This window comes from Nyctereutes procyonoides, unplaced genomic scaffold (genome assembly GCF_905146905.1).
Source record: "Nyctereutes procyonoides isolate TBG_1078 unplaced genomic scaffold, NYPRO_anot_genome, whole genome shotgun sequence".
Taxonomy (NCBI): Eukaryota; Metazoa; Chordata; class Mammalia; order Carnivora; family Canidae; genus Nyctereutes; species Nyctereutes procyonoides.
Window position 1 is genome coordinate 1,263,345 of NW_026575036.1, and position 16,816 is coordinate 1,280,160.

Genomic DNA, 16,816 nt, shown 5'->3' on the forward strand with positions numbered 1-16,816 from the left:
ACTAGAGCAGTCAACAACTTGCCTGCTGTTCCCACAGTTCTTTATGACTATTTGAATATTCGTCCTTTGAGAAAAGATTAATATCTCACAAATTCCGTGTAGCATAGAGCCTGGCACACAGTAAGTATTCAATACATACTTGTTTAATTTTCTTGTTAACTAATACAAGGGCAATACTTGATCTTATTGATATTCCATCAAGGATTGTACATTTGTTCCCTAGATCTCTACCTATCATCAAATTTATCATTTTTAATTTCACTGCTTCCCTACACTCTTGGAAATTTTGCAAGGATTTTACAGTGTTTATTTTCTTGTCATGGCATGCCAATGTGTCCAACATCGTGCCTAGAACAGAGTGCGTCATTCATATAAATATTTTTTGAATGAAGATAGTGTTAAAAAAGTTTCTTATTCATAGAAGTTAATTTTTCCATAGTTTGAAAGTAAGTAAATTAAATTTGTTATAGGAGAACACAAACCCACACTTTCTTTACATTATTTTAAGTGCACAATTGTAAGTACTTTTGAAAATAGAGAATAAGCTTGTAGTATTTTATAAAATAAGCAAGAGTAAATTTTAAAAAATGTTAAGGCATGTTATCATCTTAGAATAAATAAAGGAAAAAGTCTGTGGATTTAAAATACAACCAAAGGCATTTCACCATGACATCTAATCATTGTCATCCTGTCGCTTTTTCTGTCAGCACATATATAAGGAGCATTTTTTTGTTGCATTTTTCAGATGGGGTATTTTTTTTTTTTTTGATCAATTTCTATGGGAAAAATTTTTCCAAGACCATTTGCTTTTCAATTCACAGTTTCCTTTTGGCTGCATAGATATGATTTCTAGGAAATCACAAGAAAAAAGATGGTTTAGATACCCCATCCTCCTACATTTCTACAAGACTTACCTTTCCTGAGGAATACCTGTGCCAGCTATGAGGCATTATTGAATATGACCTCATTGAAAGATCTAATAAGAATATAATGACCGATTTGTTTTAAAACACACTAAAGAAAGACAGCAGACAGGGTCTCATGAGAAGTGACATTCTGTAATTACCTCCTCCTATCAAAAGAAAAACAATTCCCAGAAATTAATGAATACAGCAAGAGTCTATTTCCTATCTTAATTCTATCTTAATTGCAAAAGTGGATCAATTAAAAAAAAGACTACACTGGCAAGGTCCTTCTTTTAAGATTTTGTCTCCTGATTCTCTAGTCATCAAATCAATATATATATATATATAAACATATATATGTACATATATATATATATATGCATACCATGAACCTATTTTTACCTTCTGAGATGAGATATACCAACTCCACCAGCAATGCTCCCATGAAGCAACCAAATCCATTGAACAGTGTCAGAAAATTCATAGAGGTTCCTCTGATGGTACTCGGAACAAATCTGTATATTACAGAGACTGAAAGGAAAAGAGAAGGTCAAAATTCAGAACATTCTCTGTAAAATACTTCCATAGATATTATTCAAATTAGTATTGATCATACCTCAAAGAAAGTTTACTGATAAAGGCAAAATTTGGTTTGGACTTTGTTAAAGTTACCATAGTAAGACATATTATGATGTTATAGTTTACATATGTCTAAAAGGAGTAATATTTGGCAAACTATACTCTTGTATAGCTACAAGGAAAATTTAATTATTTTGTGGTTTAAGTGTCCCAATATATTCACCCAAATTTCACCCTGATTTGAATATTTCTTACTAATTTTGGATGGAGATGAGGCTTGTACTAGGTAATATGACAATCTAGTAATAAGACCCATGATCCTGTGATTCTATGTAAATTATTAGGTTTCAATAGAAAACTTGAATTTATCATATAAAATTAGCATGGAGGTTAAGAGGATGGGTTCTGGAGTTGGACAAGATTATGCTATAATCTCAGGTCAGCTATCTCTGTGATTTTAAATAAGTTAGTTAGACTTTCTGAGCCTCAGTGTTATTCTCTGTAAAATGGGAATATCATCACTCACTTGCAGAGGTACATGGCTCTTACTTGCTATAATGTACGTATAATACTATAATATGTATAAAATGTTGACTTGTAAGAACTGAATGAGGTTGGCTATTTTTAACAGTATTAATCTTACCAAGTCAAATGGCTCCTACTTGTGCAAAGTCCTTTACATGCATTTAAATTATCCTGTTCAAGGAGAGGTTATTTAAAGAGAGATGATCGCATAAGCTTTGGATCTTCAAAAAGGTTATCTTTTTTTTATCCCAAGTCATTACTAGGGTAATGGTGGCAAGAGGTTGAAAAAAATCATGGAATATTTTTTTTTAAAAATTTCATTTACAAATAATTTTTTTAATAGACTCAATTATAGAGAATAAACCGATGGTTACCAGAGGTGAGAGGATGGGGAGGATGGGTGAAATTGATGATGGGGATTAAGGAGTGCACTTGTGATGAGCATCAGATGATGTATGGAACTGCTAAATCACTATATTGTGCACCTGATACTAATATAACACTGTATATTAACTAACTGGAATTTAAATAAAAACTGAAAAAAAAATCAAAAATTTTCTGGTATCAGGCATAGATGAAAATGAGTATATCGGATTTTGTACATATGATATTAACTATACTAAAATATGCATGGCAACCTTAGGGGTACATGCTAAAATATTTACAACATTTATCATAATATGATATCTGGGATTTGCTTCAAAATTATACAATGAAGAAGAAGAGAGTGTGCAAGTGAGGGTAGAGATGAGACAAGTTTGGCTATGGCATGAAAATTATTGAAGCTGGAACATGAATACACAGGAGTTTATTACACTAATCTCTCTCATTTGTATATGTGTCACAAAAAATTGGAAGGAAATACATAAAATAACAGGAACAGTGTTAGCTTTGAGTGTTTGAATTATTTTTAATTTACCTTCTCCTTACTCTTCTATACTTTGCAAATTTTTCTACAGTGAGAGATCAAAAATAAACACTAGAGTTCATTTTAAAAAGTGGTGATAGGGTAGCCCCAGTGGCTCAGCGGTTTAGCACTGCCTTCAGCCCAGGGTGGGATCCTGGAGACCCGGAATCGAATCCCCTGTCAGTCTCCTTGCATGAAGCCTGCTTCTCCCTCTGCCTGTGTCTCTGCCTCTCTTTCTATGTCTCTCATGAATAAATAAATCAAATCTTTAAAAAAATAAAAAAGTGGTGATAGAAAACTGATATACTGGAGAGGCTAAAACTTTAGTTTCTTTTTTCTGTCTTTTCTTTTCTTTCTTTTTTCTTTTCTTTTTTTTAGAAAGAGGAGAGGCAGAAACAGAATGAGAATCTCAAGCAGGCTCCACACCCAGCACTGAGCCCAACTCCGGACTTGATTTCACGACTGCAGTCATGACCTGAGCCAAATCAAGAGTCAGAGACTGAACTGACTGAGCCACCCACACACCTCTTAGTTTCCTTTTCTATAAAAAGATCTTATTATCTCTTCCCTTCTGTCTTGGGAAAACTTTACCCTCTGGTTTACTTGCACTTTACCCCAGAAAAAGTCTGCATTTGTTCAGCCCTTTTAAAGAAACTTACTAATATATAATATACATGTATTTGTGTTTCTTCCTAGCATTCATATAACATTTCTGTTTTGGTTTCTGTTGTCCTCCACATGTTTTTATTGATCAGCGAAGAAACATTCAAAGGAGTCCCCATCTGTGCTCCAGGGAATGTGCAGCGTGTGGAAGCTGAGGCCAGCCCTCAGCTAGGGCACTGGTGCATCATTCCTAGATTATAAAGCCTGGGCAGGCAGGGAGCAGAGACATACAGGACACTAAAGGTAGTGCTAAGCAGGCACTTAATACCACAGATGTTTATTGGAGGTGAAGATAATGATGGTGATAAATAAAATACTGTGAAGAAGGGCTTCAAATCTTGGCAGCAAGGGGCCATGGGTCTCACAGCTCTCTTGTGTAGTGCAAATCACCAGCAAGAGCCCCAGGCCAAGCTCACAAGTGTTTTTCAGGAAGATCTGGACGACAGGGTGAGGGAAAAGCTGAAGAGGTTTTGGGAAGAAATGATTCACTGTTATAAAAAGGATTTGGCTTATGAACTTTCCTTTCTATAAATATGAAGAGACAAACAATGGGCAGAAAGACCGATTTCTTTCACTGAGAAAAAGCAGAATGTACAAGCCCATTATTACTCTGCTAGTTAATTATTAATCCTATGCTTTTCTCTTGCTAGAACTTCTGGTGCGGTATATAATTCATGAACACACTTTGCCAGCTCTCTGCCTGCTGGTTAATCTCTCTTTGGTGTCATTTTAGTCGTTTTGAAAGCCTCCGGTTCCCTTTTAGAAGACTTAGCTTTTCAAGTCTTCCGATCTTCATTTTCGGGCATCTCCTTGAACATTCTGATCTCTTTCTATGTTAGCGATCATCAACCTGATTTTTTAGGCTCTGTGGTACTTCTTTTAGCACATAATAGTATAGATAGTGCCCACAAGTCTGCCACTATTCCAAAGTTCTCATTTTACCAGGAAGACACAGTAAAAAATACTCAGTGTGTGTGAGAGCTCGTCTTGCCAATGAGAGCTGAAATGTGCCTCCAGGCGGAGGCTGCTTAGTGTTTGCAGAGATGCCCCATCACAGCATCTGTGGAAGCCATAAACCGTAGGGCTGTTACCACCTTCCTGAGGCACCTGGTACTGGGGACTCATTGCTGAAATTTCTTTTCCTCCAATTGTTCTTAAACTGTTAGATGGGCTTTATGTTGGGTGAGTATTTCGAACATATGTAAGAGAAGGACCTCTGTCTGGGGCTATGGAACTTTGTCCAGATCACCATTCCTCCCTCATCTCTCAAGAGCTTCAGTTCATTGTTTCTGATTAGATCAGTGTTAGTCAATCAGATCACCTTCTACTTCTCTTTTGTGTAGTCACCTGTCAATTTCTAGGCCGTCTTCCTCTGCTAGTCAACGTTATCAGCTCCTCTCTCCTTGTCACATTCTCCAGTTCTATTCCTGCCTTAGTTCCTGACAATTATCACGTATATAGATCATCCTTCTAAACTTGCATCCTGCCGGATCTTGGTTTCTCAGTCCCTTGACCTTCTTTCTAATGTCCTTGTCCTCAACACTACCTTAGCTGCTCATTACCATGCTCACACCCTGAACCTTGGTTGGCCCCCAGGCCAGCAGACCAGGACTTGGTGAACTACCATCAGGTAAGGTTCAGCCTGCCAGGTGTTTATAAAGAAAGTTTTATTGGAACACAGGCACACCCATTCATTATCTATGTGTCTATGACTTCTCGTACAACACAATGACAGAGTTGAGTGGTTGTAACAGAGACTGTCTGCCTGGTGTGAAAAATCTATTTACTATCTGACACTTTTCAGAAGACATTTGCTGACCCATGCCCTAGACCAGTAATTGTAAATGCTCCACAATCTCATCTTTGTGCATCCCCCACTAACTACAACTTTCTGTCTTCCCAGTTAACTGCTGCTCAACCACAAAGGTGTTTAGACTCCTTCAGGGCCTTCACTCCATCGCTCCTTTCCTTACGCTCACCTCTTTCATGCCTTTATGATCCTATTCCTCTTCTTAGCCAAGTTAAGTTCCACAGTCAATTGCTATGATGATACTCTTTCACATACCCTCTTTCCCTTGCCTTTCTCTTGCTTTCTGGAAATTGATTGGCCAAACAATTCACGCTCTGCCATCCCTGCTCCTAGATCCATGCTGCTCAATATTTCTGGAAGAACGCATAACCATGTTGACCAACTCATTTTAAATTCCTGACCACAATCAAATGGTCTCTTGTTGCTCCCTAGCAATGTTCCATATCTTCCTGGCTCATTCATTCTCTCATATTAGACAACAATTTCATACCTCTCCTTTCTCTTCAACACCCCCCCCCCCCCCCCGTACAGCCATATCTTCACTCAAAGCTCATGGCCTTACATCTTACTTCAATTAGCCATCGGGGAGTTTCCACATGAATCTCCACACCTATTTATGTACACAGAAGTTCCTGCATCTATATACTCTGTCCTCCAAACTGTTAGCATTAATGAACCATCCTTGCTACTACTTACAGCCACATTCTCAACTTGTAAATTAGATCTCAACCTCTCTCCCTGCAGTGATTTCCCCCATTCTAATACTATTAATTTTTCCTCTCTCTCTTATTTTAAATTTTCTCTTTCTTTTGAATCATTCCCACCAATGTGCTGTATGATGCCATTAACTTTCCTTCCTTATACAGATATAAAAAACTCATTCTTAACCCCATTACTTTGTCAGCTACTGTCCCATTCCTTTATTCTCTTTTGCAGCAAAATTCTTCACATGAATCATCTACAATACTTCTCCTCCCATTATCCTTTAAACTCATTCTAAGCAGGCTTTTGTGCATTCCCACATCCCACATAAGAAAGCTCCTTTCCAAACCACCAATAACTGCCATATTGCTCAGTCAGATAGTCAATTCTCAGTCCTCATTTTGTTGGATGTATTAGCAGCATTTAATGAACACTCCTTCCTCCTTGATACCACTTTTTCATATGACTTCTAAGATGGTTTTGCTTTTTTTTTTTTTTTTTTTTGCGTGTCACTTCAGTTCTCTCTTCTTTGAAAATTTCTCATCTTCTTCTAATGTCTTGATGATGTGCTTCAGGGTTGAGTTCCTGCATCCTCTTCTTTGTATAACACCAACTCCTAATGTCCCTGACTCCCTTGGTGATCTCAACTAGTCCCATTGCTTTAAATACCATCAATAAGCTTGTGTTTCTCAGATTTGCATATATCCCCTAACTTAGTATGAAATTATAGACTTGGAATCCAATTCCCTACTTGTCAACCTCTATCTGACATCTTATTCAGGTCCAAAACTAAACTTGGTGATCTTCTCCCCAAAGCTTCTTCCACCTGTAGCCTTTTGTCTCTCTGAAGATGGCAACTCCATCCTTCCAGAGGCTCATGCCATAAACCTTGATGTCATCATTAACTCTTCTCTTTTTCTCATACCCTATTGTTCCTTCCTCAAAATATAACTAAGCTTGGATTATTCTCACCACCCACACTGATACCATCCTGGTCTGAAGCACTCATTTTTCTTTTCTTAATTCACCTATCTTATATCATTTTCTTCACTGTAGTATATTCTTAATCTATCCTTTTCCTCAGGGTAGTATATTCTCCACAGCAGAGAGAAGGGTTCTTTAAAAGTGTAAGTAACTGGGCAGCCCAGGTGGCTCAGCAGTTTAGCACTGCCTTCAGCCTAGGGCGTGATCCTGGAGACCAGGGATTGAGTCCCACATCAGGCTCTCTGCATGGAGCCTGCTTCTCCCTCTGCCTGTGTCTCTGTGCCTCTCTCTCTCTCTGTCTCTCGTGAATAAATAAATAAAATCTTTAATAAAAAAGTGTAAGTAACTGAAAATAATCTGTAACATCCTTTTCAAAATAAGATTATACCAGTTCTCTTTGGAGAATTTTCTTCTGGCCTTTTGCTGTGTAAAGTGGGACTTGACTTCATTTGTGAAGCCTAGAAAAATATACCATGGGGTAAACAGAGCGCAGAAATTGCCTCCGGATCAAGGGAAGTAGTTATCAGGCATGGAAGTCATTGGAAAAGGAGAAAATACTGACTAAATATTTCAAATACTGGTTCAACAGTGAAAGGTAAGGAAGATCAACATGTGAGTGGGAAGAGATGAGGGGCAGAAAGGAGAAGACTGGAAATGTTTGAAATTCTTTAGAGTCTACATGTACACAATTACAACCTATAGTTTTATACAGTGATGCTTGCTGGAACTTTGTAAGGATAGTAACCAACTGCTACTTTTCTATGTATGTATGGAACATGAAATGAAGAAGGCAGATTAAATATCTTCAGAAATATTTTTTAAAAAGTGTAAGTAAGTAATAGCATGTCATTCCTTTTCCTGCTTCACTCGGAGCCCAAGTCAGAGTCTTTACAGTGGCTACTCTGACTCATCTCTTACTAGTTTCTCTCTTCTTCACTCTCCTCCAACTGCACAAGACCTCTTACACTACATTGTGAGGTATATTTCCATCTTTGCATTTAGTAACTCCCCTGCTAACAGTAATGTTCTTTCCAGATATCCATGTGGTTGATTCCCTCAACTTTTTTGAGGCTTTGCCTAAGTAGTATCTCTCATTGAGGTCTATCCTATCCATCCTTTAATGCTGCAACCCGCTGTCCCCTATGCTAGGCAATACTGAACCCCCTTGTCCTGCCCTATCTTTTCTTTTTCTAGAGTACTCATCACCCAACATGTTCTGTAATTTAATTATTTATTACATTTATCATTTACCTTTCTCCCTTTGGTAGAATGTAAGTTCTACAATGGCAGAATTTTCTTTAAATTGATGTGCCTTAAGGTTCTAGAGTAGTGCCAAGCATATTGTAGATACCAACACAGTATCTTTTGAATAAATAAAACAAACACAGGTTATGAGATAGCTGGGGTATACATTGCTATAACTAAGACATAATTTGAAAAGTTTTCCATTTTTTTCTTGTAGATCATCTCTAAGATATGATATGACTTAGTACAGTAAACAATGTCCCTGAAATTTGGGAGTAATCCACTGTACCCCCTTGCTCAGTGCCATCACTGTGGGTCATTGTCAGTAATTTGAATGATATATTTTTATTATACTCACATAGAAATAGCTATAAATTTTATTAATTCATTTGTTTATTCAGTATATTTATTAATAATTTTCTCTGTACATGCACTTTTAAGGGAGAAAGAACTTCATAACTTAAGGATGGACAATAAGGATAAGAATCTTGACTTAAAGATTGTACATTCACATGGTGAGAGGCAGGCAGTAAACATACACATATAAATAAGATAATTGTGGGTCCTGACAAGTGCTATTAGAAAAAATGGAACAGGGTAATGGAGCGAAAGTGATAGGATCACCTGGACAGCCTCTCTGAAGAGATAATCTTTGAGAAAATTTGATGCTGAGAAGAAGCCAGACACTTGAAAATAGAGGAAAGGAAATTGTAGGCAGAGAGAAGAATAAACACAAAGGCCTTGGGACAAAAGTAAGTTTGACACTTTAGAAACACAGAATGAAGATCATCAAATTTCTAGTGGAGTAGTCAGAAGGAAGAATGTTATAAAATGTAGTTGGAGCAGTACAAGAGGCCAAATCATGGGCAGTCTTATTCACCATTTAAGGTATTAATTTCAAAATTCTATTGAGAAATTTGAAGCAGGGGAATGATAGGACTTCTTTTGGAAAGAACTTTGTTTTGAAGAGAATGAACTCCTGGGGCAGAAGAAGAAGCAGAGAGACAAGTCAGGAGGCTCTGATTGAATTGATGAGATAATGGTGACCACGTAGACTAAGTGAATAGCAAAGAAGATAGTGAGACATGGCCAGATTTAGATTATATTTCAGAGTAAAGACTGAGTCTTTTTGGATTGGATGTGAGAAGTAAGGAGAAAAAAGGGATTTAGGATGACTCACGTGAGAAAGACACAATTTCACTCACACTACCAGTGTTCAGGTGGTGATAGGTGTGGTAGAAAGAGCTATGAGCAGGACATCTGGGCTTGAGTTCTGAGTCTTCCCCTATTAATTCATGTGAAAGATTAGAATAATAATAGCAGCACACATTATAGCTGATAATTATTCAGTGCTATCTATATACTAGGTACTCTACTTTTTCTTCTATATAAAGTACTTCACATAGTCGTGACAACAACCTTTCCCCATTTTATAGGTGATGAGAAAGGCTCAGAAATGCACAGTAATTTATGTAGAGTCACACACTTAGTCAAGGCACAACTGGGTTTAAACTCAGATTTGTCTGACTTTAAGACCATAGATATTAACCACTATGCTGTACTGCCTCCCAGAAGAGTAATTCTTTTTTTTGGGGGGGTGGGTGGGAGGTTCGAGTAATTGTTGAATTTACAGTTCAAAACACCCTTTCACAAGTTGTCATTTAATTTTCATGGAGTAGTCCCCATTCGCGTTGATTCTTACACTCATGCTGTGATATAGAGAATTTTAATTATTTCCATTTTAAAGATCAGAAAGATGAAGCTTAGATGTTACATGAATTCTTAAGGTCACAAATGTAGTAAGAGTCACAGCTGGAAATCAAAACAGTCTTCTGGTCCCTACCCCATGACCTATATAGCAAATAAGACAATTGACTTAGTTGGATGTCAATTTCCTGATGGGTAAATCAGGGAAGGGTAGACTAAGAGGTTTATATTACATGATATACCTTTTTAATTGTCTATGGTTGGAAGTACTTCTCTGACTTTAGTACGTTGAAACACTATTGTTAAGATTGCTGGGAATTTTCTGACTTTATTCACTAATCATCTGCATTCATTCCCATGCTTCATTTCTAACCTACAAAATTTTGGCTACCTCCAACAATTTTCTAGAAACGATGTCAGGGAAGTCACAAACATTTGTGTAGTGGTGTTCTTTTATAGTTCTCTTGTATTTTTTGTATTATCAAACAGTGACATCAACATCAAAGAATCTCATAAAACAATTTACCTATATAATATGTATTGAATGGAATGATTTAAAAATATAAAAAGAAGTCAAATACAGGATACCTGAGTGGCTCAGTCAGTTAAGCATCTGACTCTTGATTTCAGCTCAGGTCATGATCAAGCCTTAAGTCGGGTGCCACACTTAGCAGGGAGTCTGCTTGATATTCTATCTTCCTCTCCCTCTGCCCCCGACCCCATCCAAACTAAATAAATAAATCTTTTTAAAAAGAAGTCTAACACATATATGATTATAGTCCCATAAACTTTCTTTTTCTCTTTTTCTTTTCTTTCTTTTTTCTTTTCTTTCTTCTTGCTTTTTGAAAGTCAGACTGCCACATGCAGCACCTCATTTAGATGTGTCTCAAGCATTGGAAGCTAGACTACCCTACATTGTCCTATGAATGTATGCTGAGAGCTTGTTTGGAGGTGCTAGCATAGGCACGCAGCTACTCACATACCCTTGACTGAAGAATGTTCCTCCTCTGTGCGGAAAGTCATCTTTTTCCACTGAGTGTGCAGCTTTGGGAGAGACACACATGAAGCATTGAGGGAGGAAGAGGACACCTGTTTAGTCAGCCTGATCAGCCAAATCAACCCTGAGGATCAGTGGGGTGACAGATATCACATCCCACACAAACTCTATTAATTGATTTTATTTTTACCTTTTCAATGAATTGCTTTGGTATCATATATATATATGAATATATATGTATCTTTACTAAATATATATAGTTAAGGAATTTGGAAAAATAATAGAATAATTGAAGATTTTTAGACAAGTGAAATGATCAGAACTGTCATTTCGGATGATTGCTCTAAAGATCCTGTGCTGGTTGGTAGAATGAGAGATATAGTGGAGGTAGGAAGATAGGAACCAAAAAGCAATCTTGATGAAGTATAATAAGTTATAATCAGTTATAATCCTTCTTACTGCAGGGAAATATAACAAAGGTAAAAAATAAGATGCAATAGATTACTCTAATAAATACACACACACACACACACACACTCCGTTGTATAGCAAGAAGTCACTGAACTATCTTGATGAATTGTAAAGTGGCTAGTTTAATTAATATCAGCTATCTAGATAATCCAGAAAACCCTTGATATTTAATAAAGTTATTTTGAACCCATCTTTTAAAACACCAGTGATCACACTTAATTTAGTGTAACTTAATTTAAAGACATTGAGTTATCAGGAAAATTGGTTCAAATTTTCATTTCATTTGCATGTTTATACACTCTCAGAGTACATTATAAATGTCATTTTGGAAGGACTATATATATGTGAATTTATGTATGAGTGAGAGGGTGGAAGGTGGAAGAAGAAAGAGAGGAGAGTTTTTATCTGAGTATACTGGATTTCTCTTCTATGTTTTAGCAGTTTTTTCCTCCCCTTGTGTATTTGACCAAATAGTTACTGCCTTTAAGTTCGTAAATCTTTCCTTCCGTCTACATTCAGGTAGAATTAATAATTGTTCTGCATCTGGCAGAGGAATGAAGAGAAATTAAGCATTTTTTTTTAAAAAAATGAGAGTGATTAATAGGTTGTTCTGAAGGATTGTGGGAAATCTCCAGGGAGTGAATAGGTCGCCAACTGCTTGAGGTGATGTGTTCTGTTTAAAGACTTGGTGTGTTCTTACATGAGGTGGTGAAATCGTTACTCACAGGCTGGGTTGACCAGTGTTTCAGCCACTCCAAGTAAAATGTACTGAAGAACCAGGTGAAAACAGGGCATGGAAGAAACGGTGAGGACTTTGCCTGAAAGAGGCTGCTCCACTGGAGGGAAGTGTTTTCTGTGTATTTCAAAGAAGCCAGCAACCATCACAGACAATGCAGCAGAAAGATTTCCAGCGACTGAAGGAAAATAATGCAGACAAAGAAGAAAGAAAGAGAAAGAAAGAAAGAAAGAAAGAAAGAAAGAAAGAAAGAAAGAAAGTCCCAAATCAGTGTAATAGACCACAGCATTTCTTACACATTGATACTAGGGGACATTTTCTCAATATTTTTTTGCCTTGGAAATATCCAGATGCCAGCTAGCTGTGTTATATGACTTCCCTGTACTTCTACTCTAGTCTCTCAGAAACAGCTGCACCTACTCCTTATTTCCTGACTTACTGCTTAGAGGGCCTCTGGAACGTTAGTTAGCCTCATGATCACTTTCCTCAACTCTGTGGTGGGGTTAATGATGCTTACCTTGTAGGGTCACTATGAGATTTAAATAAGATACTGTACTGGTATTATTATAACAGGTCCTGGTAGCAATAGGGAGCAATTATTGAAAGTAAAGCAATAGTTTTGAATTTTGTCCTCAGATAAGATATATTATTTTTGATATTATATTAGTCAAAAATAATTTGAGAGAAATTTAAAATAAAGCCTCTTCATAAGATTTTAATCATTTAAAAATGGTTTGACATAATCTGTCTTCAGTTTTCTGACATTTCTCTAATCTTTGCAGAAGTAAAGCAGCCATTAGAGAATTAAAGACTAGAAACTTTTGTTTAGAAAAAAATAGTAAAGATGAATAGTAAAGATGAATTAACCAGATAAATAACCAGATATAAATGGAGGCAATTATTAAAAAACTGGTCTAGCTCTTCTTTTCCTTTTACTCTTTTTTGAATTTAATTTTTTAAAGATTTTATTTATTTATTCATGAGAGACACAGAGAGAAAGCAGAGACATAGGCAAAGGGAGAAGCAGGCTCCTTGCAGGGAGCCTGATGTGGGACTCGATCCTGGGGACCCTGGGATCACGCCCTGAGCCAAAGGCAGATATTCAACCGCTGAGCCACCCAGACATCCCCCCTTTCACTCTTGAGGAATTATCTAAAAATTTTGGTTGAAAATGAGTAGAGATTTTGTTATGATTTTTTATAGTTTATATCCACTGTAACCATTCCATTCCTCAATTTATCATTCATATATACTGGACTTAATCCCATCGTTTAAACAGAGGCAAACTTGAGGTTGATGGAATTTACTTGAAATTTAGAGATAGTCACATTTTGCTAACTTGCATAAAATTTCAGATAAGGCAAAGCTTCCAATTCAAAAAAATCAATCTAATGTTTAAATAGCTTAGTGTTTGTTTTGGTTGATAGAGAAACTGGTAGGTAAATTTTTTTATTATATCTCAGTAGTTAAATGCATCTGTAAGGTCTGCTCTTTACTGGGTCTCTAAGAAATAGATGTTATAAAAAAGGGGGAATAACAGAAATTTCTGAATAACAGAAAATTTGAGGAGTTTTTAATTATTTTAAATTAGTTTCCATAAAGGCCCATAGATAGTGGGGTAGAGATTTTGGTTCTTTAAACACCTTGTTTAAAAATTTGAGTTTCAATATTATCTACTTTTAAGATCACATTTATCACAAAATTGCATTTGTTTAGATTACTTGGCACATTATAGACTTACCAAAAAGAGCTAATATGTCATTTCAATTTACTATTTACTCTCTTCCTGCTGTACGCAAGGCAGTATGTTAGGCATAGTTGGAGATATAAGATTAAAAAATATCTGTTCTCAGTCATTGCCAACTCATACTCTATTGGGGATTCTAAGAAGAAGAACTTATTTCTATCTGGGGAGATGAGAAAAATAATTTTATGCTTTAAAAAAAGAAGAGTGTCCATATGGAGAGGTGAAGGTAGTATCATTGGCATGAGCAAAAACAGACTTGTGAAAGATTCAGACAGATTTTCAGAATAGTGAGAAACAAGTTATTTGGGAATCAGGGGATGAGATAGATTGAGGTCAGATCATAAGAGGCATTTAATATATTTTTAAGGAATTTGTAAATTGCTCTGAAGATAATGGAATCACTGAAGATATGAGACACAAGTGAAATGATTAGAACTGTCATTCAGGATGATTGCTCTTAAGGCTATGTGCTGGTTGATAGAATGGGAGAGGTAGTGGAGGTAGGAATATAAAAGTTAAAAATCTTGATATAGTATAATGGGGGCTTAAGTTACAGTCAGGGCTCCCACTTCCAGGAAACATAGAGAATATAAACATAAGATGCAACAGATTCCACCGATAAAACCACAGCAAGAGCAAGGAGGAAGCAGATGTTAATGTTGAGTGTAAGTCTAGCTGACTGGAAAGATGGTACTACCCATAATATCAGTAAGACCCATGATAGGGAGAAAATGAATTTGATTTTGAGTTGAGGTAGAGGCACAAAGAGATAATTCAAAGAGAAGTACTCAGAAAACACTTGAAAATGTGAATCATGGGTCAGAATACTGGTTGAGTCAAGAGATGAAGATTAATGAATCATCTACATGGAATGGAAATTTAAGGGCAGGTGAAATTAAAAAATGATGGGGAGTGAGTGAAGAGAACATTTAGAAATGTCTTTCAACGTATTTACATTTGGGGCAAGAAAAAGAGCTAAAACCGTGGAAAGAGGTCAGAAATACAGGTAATCTCTAAGGGAAGTTTTCAAAGAAGTGATTACACAAAACAGAACTTTTGATCTTTCCCCTACTTCTTCTTCACTCTTCCCCCATCTCCTCCAGTACCTTCACATGCTCAAGGCAGAAATCAGGGGTCCTCTGTCTTTCCTCCCATCTCCAAATATATTATTCAGTTTTCCAGGTTCTATTTCAAAATATATTGTTAATTAACCTGCTTCACTTTATAGCCACTGTCATCATTCTAGTCCAAGTCATTATTATTTTTAACCCAGACTATGTGTCTTCCATTTTTCATTCTTATCCACCTGTACCCTATTAAGCACTAAGACTCAGGGAGATCTTATATAAGTGCAAATTCAATGTTACTCTTCTGCTAAATTTCTTCTATGGATTTCCATATGATAAGATGAAATCCCAAATCTTTAACTTGGCCTTTATGATCTTGCCTGTGCTTATCATTTCACTCTAATTGCTTGCTACTTTCTCCTCTTGGACCATTTCTCAGACACATTTTTTTTTGTTTTTCTTGATGACCTTAAATTTTTTCCCATCTTAGAGTCTTTGCTTTGTTCTTCTGAAATATTTTCCCCTACTTTTTACTGGCCCACACTTGCTATTGATATCCAGCATACAATTGGAGGTCCTAACCAGAACAATTAGGAAAAAAGAAGAAATAAAAGGTGTCCAAAGCAGGAAAGAAGAAGTAAATAATTTGTTTGCAGATGACATGATCTGACACAGAAAATACTAAGGAATACATACAAAAAAATGTGAGAACTAATCAACAAATTCAGTAAAGTTTCATTATACAAAATCAACATTAAAAAATCACGTGTATTTCTATACACAAGAAGGAACTATTCAAAAAAGGAAATTAAGAGAATGATCCCATTTACAATAGCAACAAGAAGGATAAGATACTTTGGAATGAATTTAACCAAGATGACAAAAGACTTGTAAACTGAAAACTCTAAAACATGGATCAAAAAATTAAAGTAGGTATAAATAGACATCATATGTTCATGGATTAGAAGAATTAATATTGTTAAGATATCCATATTACTCAAAGTGATCTACAGGTTCAATTCAATCTCTATTAAAATCCCAGTGACATCTTTTTACAGATATTGAAGTCAACAATTCTAAAATTCATGTGGAAACACAAAAGATCCCAAATAGCAAAAGCAATTTTAAGCAAGAACAACACTGGAGGCATCAGACTTGTTGATCTTGAAATATATTACAAATGTACAATAACAAAAAAAGTATGGTAGTGGTGTAAAAACAGGCATATAGACCAATGGAACAGAATAGAGAGCCCAGAAATAAACCCATGCATATACGGTCAAATAATCTTCGACAAAGGTGCCAGAAATACACAATGGGGACAGGACAGTCTCAAATTGGGAAAACTGGATATTCACATGCAAAAAAATGAAATTGAATATGTACAAAAAATTAACTGAAAATGGATTGAAAACTTAAGCATACGACCTGTAACTGTAAAACTCCTAGAAGAAAACATGGGAAAGCAATGGTCTTGGTGATGATTTCTTGGATATGACATCAAAAGTACAAGGCAAAAAAAAAAAAGCAAAAATAGACAAGTGGGACTGCAACAAAATAAAAAGGTTTTGGATAGCAAACAAAATGAAAAGGAAAACTATAAAATAGTGAAAGTATTTGCAAACCATGTATCTGATACAGAGGTAATAGTCAAAATAGATAGAGAACTTCTAAAACTCAGTATCAAGAAAACCCCCAAATCTGGTAGAAAATGGGCAAAGGAACTGAATAGACACTTCTCCAAAGAATACATGGAAATAGTCAACAGGTA

The 16,816-nt window shown here is 36.1% G+C and overlaps 1 protein-coding gene across 1 annotated transcript in view; it reads right to left on the reverse strand.

Annotated features, from left to right (window-relative positions):
• Positions 1–16,816, reverse strand: part of SLC15A5 (solute carrier family 15 member 5) — an 83,583-nt gene that overhangs the window by 26,300 nt on the left and 40,467 nt on the right. Inside the window, exons 6-7 of the mRNA XM_055318948.1 lie at positions 12,221–12,409; positions 1,308–1,436 (exon numbers count right to left, since the gene is read on the reverse strand). Coding sequence (XP_055174923.1) covers positions 1,308–1,436; positions 12,221–12,409 — 318 coding nt within the window. The remainder of the gene's footprint in view (positions 1–1,307; positions 1,437–12,220; positions 12,410–16,816) is intronic.